The 24,495-nt window shown below is 42.6% G+C and overlaps 1 protein-coding gene across 2 annotated transcripts in view; it reads right to left on the reverse strand.

Moving 5' to 3' along the window:
• CACNA1S (calcium voltage-gated channel subunit alpha1 S) overlaps positions 1-24,495 on the reverse strand; it is a 592,997-nt gene that overhangs the window by 334,090 nt on the left and 234,412 nt on the right. For both annotated transcript variants that reach the window (XM_069739086.1, XM_069739077.1), the window contains exons 8-12: positions 18,533-18,636; positions 18,290-18,438; positions 17,066-17,147; positions 16,818-16,978; positions 1,320-1,545 (exon numbers count right to left, since the gene is read on the reverse strand). In XM_069739086.1, the coding sequence (XP_069595187.1) occupies positions 1,320-1,545; positions 16,818-16,978; positions 17,066-17,147; positions 18,290-18,438; positions 18,533-18,636 (722 nt within the window). The remainder of the gene's footprint in view (positions 1-1,319; positions 1,546-16,817; positions 16,979-17,065; positions 17,148-18,289; positions 18,439-18,532; positions 18,637-24,495) is intronic.

Raw genomic sequence — 24,495 nt, forward strand, 5'->3', positions numbered from 1 at the left:
CTTTTCTGGGGCAGCTGAGTACTGTTGTTTTTAGCCATAGGCGGGCAAGATCCATGGCCCCTTCCTAGGCTATTAATATCAGCTTGTAGCCACCTGCCCAGCCTTTGCTGGTTATTAATTCTAAAGGCACCCTATGTCATTTTTTGGGTCCCCCATTTTAATAACCAGCAAAGGCTAAGTATACAGCTGTGAGCTGATATTAATAACCTAGGAAGCTCCATGGGTATTACCCCCTTTCCTATCTATAAACATCTGACCCCAGCTGTCTGCTTTCCCTCTGCTGGTTAATAAAATGTTGGGGATCCCATGCAATTTTTTTTAGAAAATAATTTAGTAAGTAAAGAAATACATGTACAGTAAGCTGCACACGCACTGTACTAATTATATATGTGACTGACATCTTTATATATCTATTCTATTTTGTCGGGTAAGATGTGATTTTACTGTACGCGTCTGCTGAAGTGCCAGCTTTTCAAAGGACATGGGTGTGTAAAAATCAGACGACACTCGCGTGGTCCGAGTGTCGTTCAATTTATTTATCACACCCATTGACTTGCATTGGCGAGTCTCATCCGATATTCGAGGCAAACTGTAGCATGCTGTGATTTTTTTTCTCAGTCCAATTTCAGCTGAGAAAAAAATTGCAGATTAGCTGTAACTCATAGATTAAGATTTGTTAGAGTGCATTTTGATTTTTTATCAGATTGCACTCGTATGTTTTTTTGGCAGATGAGTATGACCCCTTAGGTAAAATTGTGAGTGAGCCAACTCTCTTGCATGAGAAGCCACCACACACATGAATGGTCTCAGGATGCTCTACTGTTAGTGTGATACAGGATTCACGTTAGCGCACACCTTTTCCTTTGCTTCCACTCATTATTCCAAAAATTTGGAAGGGGCTTCAACAGAGAAAATGAGAAAATAACTTTACCACAGTTTTTTGCAGTCCAGATGGATTTTCTTTTCATCCAAGAGAATATGCTCACCTACAATTTTGCCTAAAATTACTGCAATTAATAAAGCACAGTATCTAAGCATCCCCAGAGAGCAACTTCTCCCAGTTATCCAGGAGCAAATTGGTAGTTGCTTTTTCAAGTAGAATAGAACAAATGGATGAGTGAAATTTTGGGTCTATAGTTGGGAAAAACACAGATCTCAATCCCATTGAAAAACTATTGTCAGACTGCAAAAAGTAGATGAAAAAACAAAAACTTGGAACTCCAAGCACTAATTACCTTCAAAAGCCATTATATTTAATTTCAAATAATTTTTCAATGAATAATACTGATATTAATTTAGTTATACACATACATGCTTACCGTGTAATCTTAAATATTCGAAGAAGTCGGATACACCGCAAGACAGATATTCCAAGTGGAGACATGATGTTGCTGGCAACTAACAGGATTTCGAGAAGTCCTGTGCATACCACAAAGCAGTCAAATCGGTTGAAAAGAGACATAAAATATGACTGGAAACCAAGTGCATAGATCTTCAAGATCATCTCCATTGTGAACAAAGCAAGTAATACCTGGTTCGCAATATCTGAAAAGTAAATAGAATTAGTATATTCCTCAAACTCCACAATAAAACTATATGACCAATGTTACTCCTAGTGCTGGAGTTGCATTTTAATTAATGATTAAACTCTATATGTATGCAGAGTATTATTAGTGTGGTAGAAAAACTGGTTTAAAGAAACATAAAAATGACCTATTTATGATGACCAATATACATTTTTCAAGCATAATCAATAAGGGATCCTAAGCCATAGTGCCAATTTGTAGCCCCTTAGCGACTACCAATATGCACTAAAGTGGTGGCCGTTAAGGGGTCTTACTCCATCGCAGTTTTAAAACGCCGATTGGGAATAAGTGGATACTACCACAACCCCCCTTGAAGGCAACTGACACACTGCAACACTGGCTCTGGTGAGTTTTGGAACTGATCGTGGCAGATTAACCCCTTAAATATTGCTTTCAATTGTGACAATGGCATCTAAGTGGTTAAACTGGGGTTAAAAGACCCCTTTTGGCAGGATTGACTGCCCCTGTGCCCCATTTGCTAATCATGTCCATGGTACGCCGAGGTCATTACATGACGCCAGGGTACGGTGATCTGTTTGATCCTGCTATGAGCAGAGTCTAAAGGCCCCTTCACATTAAGCGACGCTGCAGCAATACCGACAACGATCCGGATCGCTGCAACGTCGCTGTTTGGTCGCTGGAAAGCTGTCACACAGATCGCTCTCCAGCGACCAACGATGCCGGTAACCAGGGTAAACATCGGGTAACTAAGCGCAGGGCCGCGCTTAGTAACCCGATGTTTACCCTGGTTACCATCGTTAAAGTAAAAAAAAAAAAACACTACATACTTACCTACAGCCGTCTGTCCTCCAGCGCTGTGCTCTGCACTCCTCCTGTACTGGCTGTGAGCACAGCGGCCGGAAAGCAGAGCGGTGACGTCACCGCTCTGCTTTCCGGCTGACCGACGCTCACAGCCAGTACAGGAGGAGTGCAGAGCACAGCGCTGGAGGACAGACGGCTGTAGGTAAGTATGTAGTGTTTGTTTTTTTTACTTTTAGGATGGTAACCAGGGTAAACATCGGGTTACTAAGCGCGGCCCTGCGCTTAGTTACCCGATGTTTACCCTGGTTACCAGTGAAGACATCGCTGAATCGGTGTCACACACGCCGATTCAGCGCTGTCTACGGGGAGTCCAGCGACCAAATAAAGTTCTGGACTTTCTTCCCCGACCAGCGACAGCACAGCAGGGGCCTGATCGCTGCTGCCTGTCACACTGGACGATATCGCTAGCGAGGACGCTGCAACATCACTGATCGCTAGCGATATCGTCTAGTGTGACGGGGCCTTTACAGGCACAGTCCGTGAATCAATGGCAGGTCTCATGCACTGCAATACATGAGTACTTCAATGTGTGAAACCAGCAATCAAAGTAAAAATATACATATCTCACAGTGGGACTAACTGAAAAAAGTTTAAAAAAATATGTAAAAAAAGTAAAAAATGTAATACAAAAAAGCACACACATATCACAAAAAGCCGTTTCACCACTTAAAGCTTAGCATTTGTGTTAAAAAATTTTTTTTAAAGTACTGTACATATAATTGGTAATTGGCATTGACGTGTTCAGAATGACCTGAATATATAGCAAACACCGTAAAAAAAAAAAAATATATATATATATATATTGCTTTTTCATCATACTGACAAACAAAAAATTGACCAAAAAGATCAAAAAGTCATATTTAAAAAGAAAAATGGTATAAATAAACGTGCCAAATATTTGTCAATTGTACTGATCTGAAGAACAACATGGTTATATTACTTTTACCGCACAGCGAGCTGCACCCAAAAAATATAAAACTTGTAAGTGAATTGCTGGGTTTTGTTCATACTATGTCTGAATAAAAACTGAATAAAAAGGTATCAAAAAAATTATGTGCCCCAAAATGGTACCAAACAAATCTGCAACTTGTCCTACAAAAAATAAGCCCTCATACAGCGCGGTTTGCTAAAAAATAAAAAAGTTACAGCTCTTAGAATATGGCGACAAAAAAGCTATTTTTCTAGAAAGACATTTTTACTGCGTAAAAGCAGAAAAATATAAAACAAATATAGAAATCGGATATCGCTGACATCGCATTGACCCTAAGAATAAAGTCGACAAATTACTTATACAGCAAAGTGAACCGTGTAAAAAACAAAAATAAAAATTACCCTTGTACTGCTATCTATTTGTTCATTCTACCTCTCAAAAATTGGAATAAGGCTTGGATCACATTTATCCTTCGCTCTACACTGAGTACTTACATCAGGGTCTCCGTCTAAATACCAAAAAACACTATTCAGACAAAATCCTTGATGGAACCAATTACTATAATGAGGCAGATCGAGACACTTTGAACTCCATCTGGGATCTGTTTGGCGATATCCCATCATTTTAGCCATCTTGTTAGAGCCCAAGTTTGCTTGACCACAGTTCTGTGGACGGCTAAAAAGATGAATACCAGCAAAACAGATGCCAGAGTCCAAAGTGTCTCCATCTGCCTCATTACAATGAGTGGTTCAGTTGGAGGTTTCGTCTGAATCGCATTCTTGTGGAATTAACACGGAATGTGATGCAGCTTCATACTGAAAGCGATCAAAAAATGTTTTGTATCCCAAAATGTTACCAATAAAAACTCCCACTTATCCTGCACAAAAGCAGCCCCTATTCAGGCCCGTCATCTGTCATTAGAAATATAGGGGTTTCCATGTTACTGGTAGAACAAAAACTGGAAAAGCAACACATCTCCAAAACCCCTTCAAATAAAATCCAGTGAATTTTTCGGTTTGGAGATAAGGCACTTAATTTACGGGTGGGTATCGCTAGAAGCATAAGCTGGGCACAATGTATGGGGGTGCCACAATACATGGGGGCTCTACGCTGTATGGGGGAAGAATCCATGGGCACTAAACTGGCATATTTGCAATTCTCAGTAGATAAATTCATTTAGACGCAATATCTAGAAAGGGGTAATTTTTTTTTTGCTGTTCTGGTACCATAGGAGCTCCATAAATATTGTCTTTAAACTATTCTAGCAAAATCTGTCATCCAAAAGCAAAATAGCACTCCTGCCTTCTCAGGCCTGACATGTGGCCTAACAGTAGTTTATCACACCAGACATTATGGGGCATCACTAAGTTCAGCAGAAATTACTCCATAAATTGTGAGGGCCAGTTTCACATTTTAACTCTTGCGTAACTGAAATATTTGCAAATAATATAAAAATTACATTTTTACTACTAAAATATCATATTTCAATGTTCTAATATTATAAAATTCTGTGACGCACCTGTAGGTTCAAAATACTCACTATAACTCCCTTATAGGAGTTGTCCACTACTAGGACAACCCCTTCTTGATATAAAATTTTGTCCCCAATAAAATAATAAAGCTTGCACCCACCTATCGTGCGTTGGCGCTGTGGGGATGCTTTAACAAGTAGAATTATTTTTATGTACCATAAGTACAAGCTTCGACACTTACATTTATTTTGTATAAACTGTTGGGGATGTTTACCCCTAGTTCTGCTGCACATGTAGATTTATAAGTTATAACAAGCCTAACATCTTATGTCATCTGTACTCTATAGCGTCTGCATTTAGTCTATTCAGCAGCTTCTTTGTTTCCATTCTAACTTTTTAACACATTTAATAAAAATCTAATTTTTTAATGGTATACAGCTGTGCTTAAAAATTTACATACCCTGGCCGAATTTTTACTTTCTTGGCCTTTTTTCAGAGAATATGAATGATAATACCAAACCTTTTTCTCCACTCATGATTAGTGGTTGAGTGAACCCATTTATTGTCAAACTACTGTGTTTTCTCTTTTTAAATCATAATGACAACCTAAAACATCCAAATAATCCTGATCAAAAGTTTACATACTCCATTTCTTAATACTGTGTATTGCCCCCTCTAACATCAATGACAGCTTGAAGTGTTTTGTGGTAGTTGTGGATGAGGTTCTTTATTTTCTCAGATGGTAAAGCTGCCCACTATTCTTGGCAAAAAGCTTCCTGTAAATTCCTGGGCTGTCTAGCATGAACTGCACACTTGAGATACTCCCATTGTGGCTCAATGATATTCAGGTCAGGAGACTGAGATGGCCACTCCAGAACCTTTGCTTTGTTTTGCTGTAGCCAGTGACAGGTCAACTTGGCCTTGTGTTTTGGATCGTTGTCATGTTGGAACGTTCAAGTACGTCCCATGCGCAGCTTCTGGGCTGATGATTGCATATTTGCCTCCAGCATTTGCTGATAACGTACTGCATTCATCTTTCCTTCAAATTTGACCAAGTTTCCTATGCCTTTGTAGCTCACACATCCCCAAAACATCAGCGATCCACCTCCGTGCTTAACAGTAGGAATGATATTCCTTTCATCATAGGCCTTGTTGATCTCTCTCCAAATGTACAGTTTATGGCTGTGGCCAAAAAGTTAAATTTTGGTGTCACCACTCCAAATTACCTTGTTCCAGAAGTTTTGAGGCTTGTTTTTGTGCTGTTTTGCGTATTGTAGGTGAGATACTTTGTGGCATTTGTGCAGTAATGGCTTTCTTCTGGCAACCCAACCATGCAGCCCATTTTTGTGCAAGTGTCTCCTTTATGTGCCTGGACCCTGGGCCTTGTGTTAGATGACCCCAACACGCGTTTCGCATGTTCAATGCACCGCTTTTTCAAGGGGAGTAAAAAATAAATATAGCATCAAGGACCTTTTATGGTCACATGTGGATCACATGGTGTATTGGAAGCCAATGACAGCGGTTATAGGTGGCGCATGCGCTCCGCACATCTCAGGTCCTGGAAGGTACAACGGAGCATTGTGCATTACTGCGCATGTGCGGGGAGGGGGAAAGTCTCCGGGCGTGTCAGCAAGACAAAAAGGCGTGCCACTGTCCACTAGAGATCAAGAGCCGCGGCACGCATTAGCACAACCACTATATCACCGATGCAAAATCTGAATGGCCATTCTTCTACCATTAGCATCATATTCAAGTGGCATATAGGACAATGTTATACATAGTCACCACATCAATAATATCAAACGTATAACATTATGGGCATGGAGACAGATATACAGTACATAAATAAAGCATATTGCAATTCCAAAATGCACCAATCCCATAAGTCATCGCATGATTGTTTATAACGTGATTGGCAGGTTGAATAGATGATCAGACAGATAATAAGTTTGTGGTTCCAATGTCCATCATAGATGTAAAAGAGACCACAATTTTTGTCCCACTGTAAAGATTATAGAAAAATCAGAAAATTAAAACCAAATAATTATAAAATAAAATTAATTAAAAGAAAATTAACACCCTAGGCAAAGGAGTGTGGGAAAATGACCGGAACAGAGATGCATTAGGTTAGATGATGGTCCAATGTTACAAATGGATCTGTTGTGAGTTCTGTTTTTGGGCTCCCTCTGGTGGTTACTGATGGTACTGGGTGACTTGTCTTTCCTGGGTTTCTGGGTTCCACCTGTTCCATCAGCATATGGGAGTTTCCTATTTAACCTGGCTTTGCTGGCATTTCCTCGCCGGTTATCAATGTATCCAGTGTGTCTTGTTACCTCTGCTCCCTGCTCCTAGTACCTTCTGGACAAGCTAAGTTTGGATTTTCCTGTTTTGTGTTTTGCTTAATTTGGTTTTTAGTCCAGCCTGCAGATATGTGATTCTCTGCTGCTGGTTGCTCTAGTGGGCTGAAATTGCTTTTCATGTACCATGAGTTGGCACATGAGTTCAAGTAATTTCAGGATGGATTTTTGAAGGGTTTTTCGCTGACCGCGCAGTTCACTTTTGTATCCTCTGCTATCTAGCTTTAGCGGGCCTCATTTTGCTGAAACTGTTTTCATACTACGTATGTGCCTTCCTCTCATTTCACCGTCATTATATGTGGGGGGCTGCTATTGCTGTGGGGTATTTCTCTGGAGGCAAGAGAGGTCTGTGTTTCTTCTAATAGGGGAAGTTAGATCTTCGGCTGGAGCGAGACGTCTAGGATCATCGTAGGCACGTTCCCCGGCTACTTTTATTTGTGTGTTAGGTTCAGGGTCGCGGTCAGCTTAGGTTCCATCGCCCTAGAGCTTGTTTGTATCTGTGCTTGTCCTTTTTGTGATCCCCTGCCATTGGGATCATGACAGTATAACCGGCCCACAAAGTGTTAATTGTATTGGCTGAAGTAGGAGGATAAGTAGTCTGAGGAAGTTTTTTTTTTTTTTTTTTTTCCCTTTCCCTCAGAGTTTGCTGCCTAGCCTTATTGCAGCCTGGCTACTTCCTCCTCCTCTTAATCTTTGAATGGCTCTGATCTCAGCTGTTTATCATGGACGTCCAGAGTTTGGCTTCCAGCCTGAATAATCTTGCCACTAAGGTTCAAAATATACAGGATTTTGTTGTACATGCTCCTATGTCTGAACCTAGAATTCCTGTCCCAGAGTTTTTTTCTGGAGATAGATCTCGTTTTCTGAATTTTAGGAACAATTGCAAGTTGTTTCTTTCTCTGAAATCTCGCTCCTCTGGAGACCCTGCTCAGCAAGTCAAGATAATTATATCTTTCCTGCGGGGTGACCCTCAGGATTGGGCATTTGCATTGGCACCAGGGGACCCTGCGTTGCTTAATGCGGATGCGTTTTTTCTGGCATTGGGTTTGCTCTATGAGGAACCTAACGAAGAGATTCAGGCTGAAAAAGCTTTGTTGGCCCTTTCTCAGGGGCAAGATGAAGCAGAAATTTATTGTCAAAAATTTCGGAAGTGGTCGGTACTTACTCAGTGGAATGAGTGCGCTCTGGCTGCAAAGTTTAGAGATGGCCTTTCTGAGGCCATTAAAGATGTTATGGTGGGGTTCCCTGCGCCTGCTGGTCTGAATGAGTCTATGACTATGGCTGTTCAGATTGATCGGCGTTTACGGGAGCGCAAACCTGTGCATCATTTGGCGGTGTCGTCTGAACCGTCACCTGAGATAATGCAATGTGATAGAATTCAGTCCAGAAGTGAACGGCAAAAGTATAGGCGGAAAAAAGGGTTGTGCTTTTATTGTGGTGATTCAGCTCATGTTATATCAGCATGCTCTAAACGCACAAAAAAGGTTGATAAGTCTGTTGCCATTAGTACTTTACAGTCTAAGTTCATTCTGTCTGTGACTCTGATTTGTTCATTATCATCCATTTCCGTCGATGCCTATGTGGATTCAGGCGCTGCCCTGAGTCTTATGGATTGGTCATTTGCCAATCGCTGTGGGTTTAGTCTGGAGCCTCTGGAAGTCCCTATTCCTTTGAAGGGAATTGACTCTACACCTTTGGCTATGAATAAACCTCAGTATTGGACACAAGTGACCATGCGTATGACTCCCGTTCATCAGGAGGTGATTCGCTTCCTGGTACTGTATAATTTGCATGATGTTCTAGTACTTGGTCTGCCATGGTTACAAACTCATAATCCAGTCCTTGACTGGAAATCAATGTCTGTGTTAAACTGGGGTTGTCAGGGGGTTCATGATGATGCACCTCCGATTTCTATCGCTTCATCTACTCCTTCTGAGATTCCTGTGTTTTTGTCTGACTATCGGGATGTTTTTGAGGAGCCTAAGCTCAGTTCGCTTCCTCCTCACAGGGATTGCGATTGTGCTATAAATTTAATTCCAGGCAGTAAATTTCCTAAAGGTCGTTTGTTCAATCTGTCAGTGCCAGAGCATACTGCTATGCGGGATTATGTTAAGGAGTCCTTGGAAAAGGGACATATCCGTCCATCTTTGTCCCCTTTGGGAGCAGGTTTTTTTTTTGTGGCCAAAAAAGATGGTTCCTTGAGGCCTTGTATAGATTATCGTCTTTTGAATAAGATTACCGTAAAATATCAGTATCCTTTGCCATTGTTGACTGATTTGTTTGCTCGCATTAAGGGGGCTAGGTGGTTCACTAAGATTGATCTTCGGGGTGCGTATAATCTTATACGAATAAAGCAAGGTGATGAGTGGAAAACCGCATTTAATATGCCTGAGGGCCATTTTGAGTATTTGGTAATGCCTTTTGGACTTTCTAATGCTCCTTCAGTCTTCCAGTCCTTTATGCACGATATTTTCCGTGAATATCTGGATAAATTTATGATTGTGTATTTGGATGATATTTTGTTTTTTTCTGATGACTGGGAGTCTCATGTTCAGCAGGTCAGGAAGGTGTTTCAGGTCCTGCGGGCCAATTCCTTGTTTGTAAAAGGCTCAAAGTGTCTCTTTGGAGTCCAGAAGATTTCTTTCTTGGGGTATATTTTTTCCCCTTCTACTATTGAGATGGATCCCGCCAAGGTTCAGGCTATTTGTGACTGGACGCAGCCTACATCTCTTAAGAGTCTACAGAAGTTCTTGGGCTTTGCTAATTTCTATCGTCGTTTTATAACTAATTTTTCTAGTGTTGTTAAGCCTTTGACGGATTTGACTAAGAAGGGTGCTGATGTTGCTAATTGGTCTCCTGCGGCTGTGGAGGCCTTTCAGGAACTTAAGCGCCGGTTTTCTTCTGCTCCTGTGTTGCGTCAGCCAGATGTTTCGCTCCCTTTTCAGGTTGAGGTTGATGCTTCCGAGATTGGAGCGGGGGCGGTTTTGTCACAGAGAAGCTCCGATGGCTCAGTGATGAAGCCATGCGCGTTTTTTTCTAGAAAGTTTTCGCCGGCTGAGCGGAATTATGATGTTGGTAATCGGGAACTTTTGGCCATGAAGTGGGCATTTGAGGAGTGGCGTCATTGGCTAGAGGGTGCTAGACATCGTGTGGTGGTCTTGACTGATCACAAAAATTTGATTTACCTTGAGTCTGCCAGGCGTCTGAATCCTAGACAGGCTCGTTGGTCACTGTTTTTCTCTCGTTTCAATTTTGTGGTTTCATACCTGCCAGGTTCAAAGAATGTGAAGGCGGATGCTCTTTCTAGGAGTTTTGTGCCTGACTCCCTTGGAAATTCTGAGCCCTCTGGTATCCTTAGGGATGGGGTGATTTTGTCTGCTGTCTCCCCAGACTTGCGACGTGCTTTGCAGGAGTTTCAGGCGGCTAAACCTGATCGTTGTCCGCCTGAGAGACTGTTTGTTCCGGATAATTGGACCAGTAGAGTCATCTCCGAGGTCCATTCTTCTGCGTTGGCAGGTCATCCTGGAATATTTGGTACTAGAGACTTGGTGGCCAGGTCTTTTTGGTGGCCTTCCTTGTCGAGGGATGTGCGTTCTTTTGTGCAGTCTTGTGAGGTTTGTGCTCGGGCTAAGCCTTGCTGTTCTCGGGCCAGTGGATTGTTGTCACCTTTGCCTATCCCGAAGAGGCCTTGGACGCACATTTCCATGGACTTTATTTCGGATCTCCCTGTCTCTCAAAAAATGTCCGTCATCTGGGTTGTGTGTGATCGCTTTTCTAAAATGGTTCATCTGGTACCCTTGCCTAAGTTGCCTTCCTCCTCTGAGTTGGTTCCTCTGTTTTTTCAGAATGTGGTTCGTTTGCATGGGATTCCTGAGAACATCGTTTCTGACAGGGGATCCCAGTTTGTGTCTAGATTTTGGCGGACGTTCTGTGCTAAGATGGGCATTGATTTGTCCTTTTCGTCTGCATTCCATCCTCAGACGAATGGCCAGACTGAACGAACTAATCAGACCTTGGAAACTTATTTAAGGTGTTTTGTTTCTGCTGATCAGGATGACTGGGTTACCTTTTTGCCGCTGGCCGAGTTTGCCCTTAATAATCGGGCTAGTTCTGCTACCTTGGTTTCTCCTTTCTTTTGTAATTTGGGGTTTCATCCTCGTTTTTCCTCTGGTCAGGTGGAACCTTCTGATTGTCCTGGAGTGGACATGGTGGTGGATAGGTTGCATCGGATTTGGAGTCATGTGGTGGACAATTTTGAAGTTGTCCCAGGAGAAGGCTCAGCAGTTTGCTAATCGCCGTCGCCGCGTGGGTCCTCGACTTCTTGTTGGTGACTTGAGTGTGGTTGTCTTCTCGTTTTGTTCCTATGAAGGTCTCTTCTCCTAAGTTCAAGCCTCGGTTCATCGGTCCCTATAGGATCTTGGAAATTCTTAACCCTGTGTCGTTTCGTTTGGATCTCCCGGCATCGTTTGCTATTCATAATGTGTTTCATCGGTCGTTGTTGCGGAAGTATGAGGTACCTGTTGTTCCTTCTCTTGAGCCTCCTGCTCCAGTGCTGGTGGAGGGAGAATTGGAGTATGTTGTGGAGAAGATCTTGGATTCTCGTGTTTCCAGACGGAAACTCCAGTATTTGGTCAAGTGGAAGGGTTATGGTCAGGAGGATAATTCTTGGGTGGTTGCCTCGGATGTTCATGCTGATGATTTGGTTCGCGCTTTTCATAGGGCTCATCCTGGTCGCCCTGGTGGTTCTCGTGAGGGTTCGGTGACCCCTCCTCAAGGGGGGGGTACTGTTGTGAGTTCTGTTTTTGGGCTCCCTCTGGTGGTTACTGATGGTACTGGGTGACTTGTCTTTCCTGGGTTTCTGGGTTCCACCTGTTCCATCAGCATATGGGAGTTTCCTATTTAACCTGGCTTTGCTGGCATTTCCTCGCCGGTTATCAATGTATCCAGTGTGTCTTGTTACCTCTGCTCCCTGCTCCTAGTACCTTCTGGACAAGCTAAGTTTGGATTTTCCTGTTTTGTGTTTTGCTTAATTTGGTTTTTAGTCCAGCCTGCAGATATGTGATTCTCTGCTGCTGGTTGCTCTAGTGGGCTGAAATTGCTTTTCATGTACCATGAGTTGGCACATGAGTTCAAGTAATTTCAGGATGGTTTTTTGAAGGGTTTTTCGCTGACCGCGCAGTTCACTTTTGTATCCTCTGCTATCTAGCTTTAGCGGGCCTCATTTTGCTGAAACTGTTTTCATACTACGTATGTGCCTTCCTCTCATTTCACCGTCATTATATGTGGGGGGCTGCTATTGCTGTGGGGTATTTCTCTGGAGGCAAGAGAGGTCTGTGTTTCTTCTAATAGGGGAAGTTAGATCTTCGGCTGGAGCGAGACGTCTAGGATCATCGTAGGCACGTTCCCGGCTACTTTTATTTGTGTGTTAGGTTCAGGGTCGCGGTCAGCTTAGGTTCCATCGCCCTAGAGCTTGTTTGTATCTGTGCTTGTCCTTTTTGTGATCCCCTGCCATTGGGATCATGACATGGATCATAGGAAAGATGAAAAAGATAATGACTCATTTAGACCCCTAGGGGTCAGAGTGTCTAGTAGTACGATCCATTTAGCTTCCACCTGGGCCAGGATTTTTTTTATAATCACCCCCTCTAATCCCTAGGTGAATGATGTCGATCCCTCTCACTTTTAAAGGAGGATGGTTCACTGTTATGATGTTGTCTAAAATGATGCGGGATAGTCTTGAGAAGAGTGATGTCGGTCTCTGTCTTGGCCGCACAAATGTCCCGCACATGCTCCCGCACACGTACTCTAAGTTCTCTCGACGTAAGTCCTATATAGATTTTTGAGCAGCCGCATGTGGTATAGTAAATGACATTTGTGCTACTGCATGATATCCGATGTCTGATGTCAAATTGTTTTTTGCCATTGGAAGAGCAAAACGTGGTGCAGCGCAGGACATTTGTGCAGGCAAGACAGCGGCCGCATGGTATGGAACCAGGTGTTGGACCTCTAGAATTAAATGGGTGATTCAAAGTAGGAACATAGTGACTGCTCACCAAGAGATCCTTGAGATTTTTGGACCTCCTTGCAGTCATAGAGGGGCAGTCACCAAGGCTTGTTCCCAGGAAGGGCTTAGCGTTCAAAATTCGACCAATGTTTTTTAAGGATCTGCTCGTATCCTCCCATTCATGGTTGAATGTGGATATAAATCTAATAGGTCCATTCTTAGTGGTATATGGTAGAGCCCTAGAAGGTTTAAGGAGATCACCTTGTGGAGTCGTCCTTGCTCTCTGATATCCCCGCCTGATGCACCGGTTAGAATAACCGCGTGCAGCAAACCGGGATTTTAAATCAGAGGCCTGTGTTTCAAATTTGGCATCAGATGAACAGATCCGCCTCATTCGGAGGAACTGTCCGACCGGGACGGCCCTAATCGTAGATGGATTATGAGCAGAGGACACATGAATCAGTGCATTCACAGATGTCAGTTTACGGTATACATCTGGATACATCTGGATGAGCCCAACCTGATCAACTTCAAAACTGACATCCTCTGGGTTCTTTCTCTCTCGATCTCCAAGGCATTTTGGTTAGAGCTCTGGATAAAGGTGTGATTACTAAGCAGGTACTTGATGGTCTAACTGTGAAATTTCCTAAGATCCCGACGTTGTACCTGCTGCCTAAGATACACAAGAATGCCTTTGACCCTCTGGGGCACCACATTGTGTCTGGCAAAGGGGGGGCCTTTGTAACCCAATTTGCCAATTTATTGACTTCTACTTAAAACCTATGGTTGAAATTCTACCATCATATGTGCATGACACTATGGACGCCCTGGCTAGGGTCGACGGCATTGTTGTGGATCACGACACCTTGATGGTGACAGCCAACATGGAGAGCCTTTATACTTGTATTGATCACCAACATGGCATCGATGCGGTCTGCCTCTTCCTGGGGGCCTCCAACCGTGACAGCCCTTTATGTGAATTCATCCTCGAGCTGCTGCACTATGTTCTTACCCACAATTTTTTTGTCTATAAAGATCACTTCTATCTACAGAAGTGTGGCACAGCCATGGGCGCGGCCTCTGTGCCCTCGTATGCTAATCTCGTCCTGGGGTCCTGGGAGAGATTCCTTTTAAAAGACGGGGACCCACTGGCCGCCTCCCATGTGCTGTGCTGGCATAGATACATAGACAACATTTTTTTTGTGGGATGGGACGGTGTGGCAGCTCGAGGATTTTATGAATCATAATTCCTTAAATATTCATCTTACATATACATACAATGTTAAAAAAGTGAACTTTCTGGTTGGGCTCATCCAGTCGGATGTATACTGTAAACCGACATCTGTGAATGCACCGATTCATGCGTCTTCTGCTCATAATCCATCTACGATTAGGGATTCAAACCCAGCAGCTCCTGTGCACCAGAGAGCAGCTCTTCCCACTGAGCTATTCAGCTTACTGGACAGTTCTGTGCTAACCCAAATACTTGTACCTGTGTTGTTTCTGAAGGTCTCCACCCTGGGTTCCTGTTGGTCACCACCCTGTGTTTCTGATTGGCTCCATCCTGATTGAACACCCTATTTAAAACCTGGCATAGCACTCCATTCCTTGTGAGATTATTGAGCTACCAGCTCTAGTCAAGCTTCCTTTCACTTGCTGCTTTTCCTCAAGATACCACATTGCTGTTCCTGTGTACCAACTTCTGGCTATCCCTGACTACGATTCCTGCTTATCCTTCAAATTACATTGCTGTTTCTGTGTACTGACTTCTGGCTATCCCTGACTACGCTACCTGCAGCTGCTGTCCCTAGTGGTTGCAATATCACTGCTCCAAACCAGGTCAGTCCATAACAGCTGTGCTTGCAGCAACTCATTACCCAGTTGTTGTGAGCCTGGATGGTCGCATCTTGGAACCATCCAGGTTGAAAACTGTTTATCCCCAGAAAATGATTACGCCATGGGACAGAAGGTTGGACAGGTGAGGGATATGATAGTTTTGTATTTTCTATCTATTTATTACAGGAGACGAGGGCTTCAATGGAATGGGCACTACGTGGTGTGTTTGTTATTTTGAAATAAAAATGGAAAAGTGTGTTTTGTTTTTATTTCAAATAAAAAAAAAAGATGACTGAGGGGCGATCCAATAACCATGTAGAGAATATAGGCTGTGATATGAGGAGGTTAAAAATTATTGAAATACCAACATTTTATATATGCTACAAACAATGCAAATCTGGCTAAGGCCATTAGACATTTTGTTTTTCCTTCTTTTGGAGAGACAAAAAAATTTAAGGTTGCTCTCCATATTCTCAAGCACATTGTTTACTTGGAGGTCTTAACTTTCCTGATATTAACCCCTTGGCATCACAGACAGTTTTGGCCTTTATGACCTGCGGTCGATCCAGACATTACAATCCCAACTCACATCACAAAGGTCAGATTTGTGAAATGAGGTTTATTCTGATTTTTACGAGGCAAGGTGGTCAAACGTGACCAATTTTGGGTAATAAGCATGTTTCTATTTATGTTTTACCATATCCTATAAAAGTCACACATAATTAATAGTGATATATATATATTTTTAGCGATCCTAGTAATCCCGAACTCTGCATTACTCAGGAATTACTGAATAGTATAAGAATAGTCTTCTCTACTCGGGAACATACTCGATGTGCCGAGTATGTTCCCGAGTAGAGAAGACTATTCTTATACATATGACCGTGTATGGAGCAGTTTAATCTTGTACATAATTTTATTTATTTTTTTTAAATATTTTTTATGTTTTTCATATTCTGTACAGTAATTCCTGAGTAATGCAGAGTTCGGGATTACTAGGATCGCTACTGTATTTTTTATATTGCTATTGCAATAGTTATGTGGTTTCGTCCTCCGTGTGGGCAAAGCCGCCCCTAGCTAACATGGCGCCATGGTCCTCGGAAGGCTCTGAGCAGCTGCAGGGCAGAGCATTGTGGGTCCCTGACTGTGATGTCACGGACATGTGCAGTAGGCACTTGGGAACGCCGTGATCATGGCTGCCATTACTGAGCTGTGTATGTAAGTGTACTTGGATTATAATATCGTTAGTAAGGACACCTGATTTGTTTTTAATAACAATTGGCCATTAAGCTATTTTTAATTATTTTCACGCAGTATGTTATTCATAATACCCGTCAATAGCTGAGGTTTGATGGGCTGAGTAACTTGCACAATTGCACTGTTACACTGATGATGCACAATAACACTGTTTAATATTATTGACTTTATTATATTTAATGATTTTCTAATGAGATATGTATGTGTTGGATATAAAATGTGGTCTCACTCTTGTATTCATTGCTTGACAAAGGATAACACATCCGAAACGTTGCCACGCCGTTCAGGCATTAAAGTCCACTTTTTTTCAATTACTTTGTGCTGCTTTTCCTTTTTTTGAGTTTATTACTTTTTGACCATTGGATTGCTGGTCGGAAGAGCTCTGCATGCCTTGTAAGGTAGTAATTTGATGCTCTTCCAATTTTTTCACTATATATATATATATATATATATATATATATATATATACACATAGTTTAATTATCACATTTTCCACAACCTGCTAGTTCTACCATTGCATAAAGTAAAATCACAATGTGGATTGCTACTTACCTTGTGCCCTTGTTAGTGAGTCTGGTTGATCGTGATGTTCAGTTGCAATGGTGATAGTGTTTACGAGAATAACTATGATAACAAGCCAGTAGAAGAATCTAGATTTCACAAGAGCACGACTTTTTCGTCGAAGTAGGCGATGCCACTGGCGCCACTGCCGACTAAATACAAGTGTCAACATATTATGCACATGTAGTATAGTTATAGTTTTTAATTGCTTAGTTTGTCTAACACTAGAGTTCACTTACAAAAAGGAGATAACTTTATTGATTCCCTCCATTTCATACAGACTTTCGGTTTCAGAGCCATCCTCTTCTAACTGTAGAAGCCCTAAAATACAGATAAAAAGAAACATTAATGTAACACCCCAGGAAACCATCTGTTTCAGTGGTGTCGCTTTCCTTTCTGGGAGGGTAATGCCATGCCTGGAAGCAAGGAGGATCCCTTTAACAGGTGGCACATACACGCAACATGTTCTGATTCCAGGCCAGAAGGGGGAGCTCTGAAACCCGGTTTCAGGGGAGCTTCCCTAGATAAATATTCTGGCTTGGAGGAGGAGTTAGGCAGTTTGAGAAGGAAGTCTGTAGCAGACAATGAAGGTGTGAAGCCTGGAGATTGTGAGACTGAGAGAAGTGAGCAGGAGCTGGGGCGGTGCAGCCACGTGGTACTGCAGCGTTGCACCTGTAATATACCAGAGGGAATAAGCACAGGAGAATCAAGGAGCTGGAAGGGAGCTGTGACTGAGCTCCTTCTATGCTGAAGCGCAGAAATCGGGCACCGGGAGCCTGAGGCTGTGTGGAACTGAAGGTACAGCAACATACAGAGCCCGGAGTCATCTGAGAGACACCTGTAAAAAGGCTTGTGTTGCCTACCATGCGGGTACTGCCTTAGGATGGGAAAGAGAGAACCTTGAAAGAAGCAATAGGCAGCAAGGGACTCGCCTTACAGCACTAGAAGGAAGGCTTATAACCTCACCTGGAAAAAGGGATCCATAATCGCTTCCAGGCTGACCGGACCACACCAACAACTGTTACCGGTACCCTGGACTGTGGCCATGTACCGGTAAACAGGTAAAGAGACTGCAACCCTGTGTCCTCTGATTATTTCTGGCACCAAACTATCTTTGCCAAATGTACCAGGAGCCCTGGGGACCCAGCTTCACCTGTAGAAAGCCATACCATCCTTGCTGCAGTGCCATCACTCCCCAGAGGACTCATTTACGCAGCCTCGGTCACCCTTGACCGAATACCACAGGTGGTGTCATGAACACTCTTTATTCTAATAACCCCTTTAAAGTCCTTCCCTTTAATTTGGATGCCCAGGGCCACAGACTTGGTCGCTGCCACCGTGACTTCCCCTTTAATGACCACTGGACCCGGTACTGAGTAACCCCTAGGCCCTGGCGGGCGCTTCATTAACAGTGCAGACACACAAAACAACTCAGTGACTAAGAGTCATTTCTTTTCCCTTACCATCTCTTGGTTCCATATCTGGATCCATTACTTCTGCATGAGTGATCCAGTCTAAATAACCTCGTAAATCTTCATCCATAGCCTGCTGTTCTCGCAGTTTTTGGAAAGCGCCACGAGATTTGGCTTTTTCTCGTTCTTTTGTAAACTCACTGCAAAGAGAAAGAAGAAAATACTGATATAAACATAACAAACATCTGACTAAAGATATATTAACATGCTGAGGTAAAAGGTTGAAAGTCATACCCACTCAAGACGCCAAGCACCAAGTTTAGCACAAAGAAGGACCCCAATAGAATAAGGCTTACAAAGTAAATCCAAGGCCATTCATTTCCAATTGCATCATTTACCTAAACAGAAAAGAGTATTCTCCATTTAATATTCATAATTCTTGTTTAAAAGCACCAAATCAGTAAAAAAGTCATGAAGCTAAGAAAACAAAATGTTAGGTCTCATTCCGATGGCCGTAAGACAGTTATATTTAGCATCTGTATTACAGTTGCAAGTTCCTGCCCAATCAAGTCTTTTATGAACAGATTTGACAACAAAATAGACTGGAAATAAAGACATGCAGTTGTAATCTGGATGCTAACATATGTCTCCATTATGGCTGACTGAGGCATAAGTCCAGACGTAGCAGATATTTTCCCCTGTGGGTTTTCCTGCAAATCCTGATTGAATATGAAAAATAATCCCACGCAGGCCTTGAATTGGCTCACAGCAGAACAGGAGAATCCTCTGGTGGTCCCCTGCGGAAGAGTGGGCCACCGGCCTCTTATATGAGCAGTATTTGGTGCAATATACATTAATCACTATGTACAGACAAAGGCAGCATCTTATTGAATTTAACAATCTACCCAGTTCATTGTTACATAAATTTGTGATTGAGGATAATGTCACGTTTGTGTGAAGCAAAGTGGGGCCCGAAGTTGTTTACTGGTGAGTCCTTGGCTCCCCAGTTCGACACTGAACCCACATATAGTAGTTGTAGCTTTTGAAGTAAATAATAGAACTGAGAGTCCTCAATGGTTGATACCTTTTCAAAACTAACTGAAAAGATGGTAATAAAAAGCAAGCTTTCGAGACTAATGAAGTATGTTCATCAAGCAGGATTTCACACAAAATTTGTAGTCACATATTTATACACAACAGCACAGGATAATGCAGTAAAGTTACATGACGCAGAACTATCAAAGTGTGAAGGCGCGAAAACAGTTGTGGCATTAAATATTATAGCAGTCCATGGATAAGTTGTCATCTGACTGAGGTCTGGTCCATGGTTGAGATTCCCAACGAGGTTTGAGCAGCACAATCCTTCATTGACGTAGACTGACAATAATCCACAGGACACATTCATTTCTGCTTTAATTGTGTCAACAGTTGTCATGTGTTTGTTATCTAAAACTTTTCTTGGATTGTAAGTTAAACTTACCCTTCAATATTAATATTTTAATGTCCATAATGCTGTGATCAGGGCTGCAAAACTACTTTGACACAGGTAAAGCTCTTCCTTTTACACTTAGCCACTAAAATGTAGCAACCACTGAGGACTCTCAATATTATTATTTTTTTATATCTACTGAATAACCCCTTAATGACCGGAAGTTTTTTCGTTTTTGCAGACAAGTTTTAGTTTTGAAAGACATGATTGTTTTTAACATACGGTATTAAATACTGGAAAATGGGAAAAAAAATTCCAAGTGTGGTGAAGTTGCAAAAAAGTGCAATTAAACACTTGTTTTTTATTTTGTTTTTTACCATGTTCACTAAATGCTAAAACTGACCTGCCATTATGATTCTCCAGGTCATTACGAGTTCATAGACACCAAATATGTATAGGTTCTTTAAGTGGTGAAAAAAAAAAATCCAAACTTTGTTAAAAAAAAAAAAAAGCATAATTTTGCAAGACCTGTAGCGTTTCCATTTTTTGTGATTTGGGGCTGGGTGAGTGCTTATTTTTTGAGCATCGGTCTGATGATTTTATTGATACAATTTTGGTGTAGATGCGATCTTTTTATTACCCATTATTGGATTTTATTGCAACAAAAAAAACGTAATTCTGTCGGTTTTAATTTTTTTCTCATGGGATAATTCTTTTTTTTTATATTGGTAGATCTGGCGATTCTGAAAGTGTATGTTAGATTTTTTTTACTGTTATATTTTGAATGGAGCAAAAGGGGAGTGATTCTAACTTTTGTATTTCATTTTTTTTTTAATGTTTTTTTAAAAAAATTTTTTTTATTTTTTGCATGCTTCAGTAGTCTCCATGGGAGAGTAGAAGCTGCAGTTGTCTGATCAGCTCCGCTACATACGATCATCAGATTCAGCAGAAATGCTCATTTGCTATGAGCGCCAACCACTGGGCGGCGCTCACAATAATCTGGCTATGACAACCATAGAGGTCTGCTAGAGACCTCTGGTTGTCATGCCAACCCATCAGTGACCCACGATCATGTGATGGGGTCACCGATGGGTGGGATTTGTGGAGCACTTACCGGAAGCGCAAGTTAAATGCCACTGTCAGAGATTGACAGCAGCATTTAACAGGTTAACAGCCACGGGAGGATCGCTGCTGCCAAAACACATCAAATGGGGGACAGACACCAGGAAAGTGGCCTCAATTCACTCACATTACAAATTGTAGCATGGCAATGCAGCAATCAGCCAGGCATGTGGTATCGAAGTCAGGGACAGTATTTACAGTCACAGTAAGATGAGGTGGGTGAGGGATCTGTGTAGGTCTCCTTTGCTGGGAGCCCTAATACCACATGCAACACCTCTACCTGCATTCATGCTGAGCTACACTCAGGTGGCACAAATATCAGTTTTGTAGACTACCATTGTCACAAAAATTTAAGGATAGTAACACGGGCAGTTGAGTCCAAGGATTGTTCACATTTCCAAAAATTATTGGCAGACAGTCCAAAGTGGAATCAATTTCACCACAGTAGAAATAGAACAATAGGGACTGACAGGTCTTCCAATGCACCCAATCCAGCAGATGGACATCCAACCTGGAGTGTTCACATTAAAAAAAAAATGAGGGCCTGACACCACCGAACTGGTATAAATGTGATGAGACTAGAAATGGTATAATTGGGACCGACATGTCTTCCACTACAGCTAACCCATCAGATATAGACCAACCATGACTGTTCACATTTGCAAAAATTTGTGTAAACATCAGCAGCAGCAGGCACAGAAGCCACACTAAAGATATCACAGAGTGCAGTTACATGACATTAATGCATCATGCTGAAACAAAAATGCAATATCACCAAGTCTGTACAGTCTGCGATTGGGGGGCAAAAGTCCTTGAAGATCCATGACTTGTTTATCTTGATGAAAGTTTGGTGGTCTACACTTTCAGGGGACAGCCGGCTGCGTTAGTCCATCAGGACACCACCAACAGCATTGAAGACACATTCTGAGAGAATGCTGGCTGCCGGCCACCTTTCGCTGTATCGGGGCAGCACAGTCGCTCAGTGGTTAGCACTGCAGCTTTGCAGCGCTGGGGTCCTAGGTTCAAATCTCACCTAGGGCAACATCTGCAAGGAGTTTGTATGTTCTCCCTGTGTTTGTGTGGGTTTCCTCCGGGTAGTCCGGTGTCCTCCCACATTCCAAAAACATACTGATAGGGAATTTAGATTGTGAGCCTCATCGGGGACAGTGATGATAATGTGTGCAAACTGTAAAGCGCTGCGGAATATGTTAGCGCTATATAAAAATAGAGATTATTATTATGCGAACATGCCTGCTGTTTTTGACCAATTTGAGAGACCGAGCACACCACAACTTTCTCAATCCACCATAACATCTCCGCCTGCTCCTCGCTCATGGTCCAGCAGTTTGCCAAGTTCACCATACTCTGCCCTATCTCAACACTGCAGCCAGCCCATGGTCCTGCAGTTGTGGTCGTGTAAAAGATTGTTTCCTTCTACGCATGACAAAGCTAAGAGGTTGAACTCCACCATCTCCAATCTGTTGGCCATGGAAATGCTGCCTTTTCGCCTGGTAGATACAGACAGTTTCCAAAAGTTGATGGTCTTAGCAGTCCCTCAGTAACATTTACCCAGTCTCCATTACTTTTCTAAGAAAGCTGTGCCTGCGCTACACCAGCATGTCAGACATCACCCATTCCTTGGCAAAATCTCTGTCTGCAAGGGTCATTTCACCACAGACATTTGGACGAGTAAGCATTTACAAGGGCGTTATATCCTGCTGACTGGGCACTGGGTGACTCTGGTGGCTGTCGGGACAGGCGCTGCTCCACAAGTCTTGGAAGTTTTGAAATAGCTACTAAGATGGTTAGTGCTGATGATGCAGTCATCACCATTACTATTCTGATCATCTATATGCGGGAGGAGGTGGTGATCCCAGAGGAAGAGGAGGAAGCAGAGGAGGAGGCGGAAGGGATAACATTGTCTCAAAGTTCCAGACTGTCATCACGCAGGCAGGTGCCAAGGGAGGGTGGATTACTGCGATCGAGGGGGGCTGGTGATAGCAGACAAACTGTTAGTGAAGGTGAAAAATCTGAAGAACAAATGGAGGAGGAAAAGGTGATGGACGTGCAACTGTCAGGTGAAGAGGATAATCCTCCCCTCTCAGTTGTTTGTGGATGGAGCAAACGAGCCTCATTGTTACCCAGCCAGCCACCAACACAGCAAGGGCTTGGACCTCATGGTAGAGTCCGACATAATGGTGTCTTGTTGCTGCACTATCTGCAACATGATCCCCGTATAGTTATGATTAGGAATAATGCTGACTACTGGGTTGCCACTCTGTTAGATCCACATTATAAGACCAAATTTTGGCAGATGCTTCCCGCTCTGGAAAGAGACCCGCAAATGCTGGAGTATCGAAACACGCCTTTACACAACCTTAAGAGAGGTTTTCCCCAAGATAGCAGTGAGGCACACAGTGTGCATCGCAGGATTACACTTCCAACCTCACGCATGTCAATTCTTTAACTCCAAAAATATTAGCAGTGGCACCAACAGTAGCAGTAGTGTAAGTGGAAGAAGCAATTTCTGTGAGTCCTTTGACCCTTTTTTTCTTACCAGTTTGTGCAGCACCACAACAGAGTCCAAGTCTGACACGTGGTAAATGAATGGAGAGGATGGTGCAGGAGTATCTAGAACTGAATATGAATACCATGAGGGATGGTTTTCACACTTTTACATTTTGGTCTTCAAAAATGGATGAGTGGTCTGAGCTCGCCTCTCATGCCTTGGTGGTTTTATCATGCCCAGCATCCACCGTTCTCTCAGAATGTGTCTTCAGCACTGCTTGCGGTGTCCTGACGAATAAGCGCAGCCGGCTCTCCCCTGAAAGTGTAGACCACCTAACTTTCATCAAGATAAAGTCATGGATCTTCAAGGACTTTTGCACTCCAATCGCAGACTGTACAGACTAGGCAATGTTTAAGTTTTTACTGTGCTGTATTGATCTAACTTAATTACATTCTGTGATATTTTTAGTGTGGCTCCTGTGTCGGCTTTTGCTGCTGCTGCAGATGTTAACACCAATTTGTGCAAATCTAAACAGTCATGGTTGGTCTCCAGCTGCTGGGTTGGCTGTAGTGGAAGATGTGTCGGTCCATAGTATACTATTTTTACTCTGGTAAAATTGATGCCACGTCAGTGTTCTCAGGCCCTAATTTTTGGAAATGTGAACTTCTGATTGGGTGTCCATGTGCTGCATTGGGTTTAGTTTATACTATTTCTACCTTGGTGAAATTGATGCCACCTTTTTGGTGTCTGCCAAAATTTTTTGGAAATGTAGAGAGTCCTGATTGGGTCTCTCCATGTGCTGGGTTGGCTGTAGTGAAAGAGATATCATTCTCCATTATACTATTTCTACTCTTGTGAAATTGATGCCACTTCAGTGGTGTCAGGCCCCAATTTTTAAAAATGTCAACACTCCTGGTTGGGTGTCCATGTGATGGGTTGGCTGTAGTGGAAGACATATCAATCACTATTATACTATTTCTACTCTTGTGAAATTGATGCCACTTTGGTGGTGTCTGCCACTAGTTGTTTGAAATGTGAAGACTCTTCATTGGGTCTCTCCATCTGCTGGGTTGGCTTGGAAGAGATGTCGATCCCTATTATGCTATTTCTACTCTTGTGAAATTGATGCCACTTTATTGGTGTTTGCCACTAAGTTTTGTAATTGTGTAGACTCCTGGTTGGGTCTCCTTCATGCGT

This window comes from Ranitomeya imitator, chromosome 1 (genome assembly GCF_032444005.1).
Source record: "Ranitomeya imitator isolate aRanImi1 chromosome 1, aRanImi1.pri, whole genome shotgun sequence".
NCBI classification, from domain to species: domain Eukaryota; kingdom Metazoa; phylum Chordata; class Amphibia; order Anura; family Dendrobatidae; genus Ranitomeya; species Ranitomeya imitator.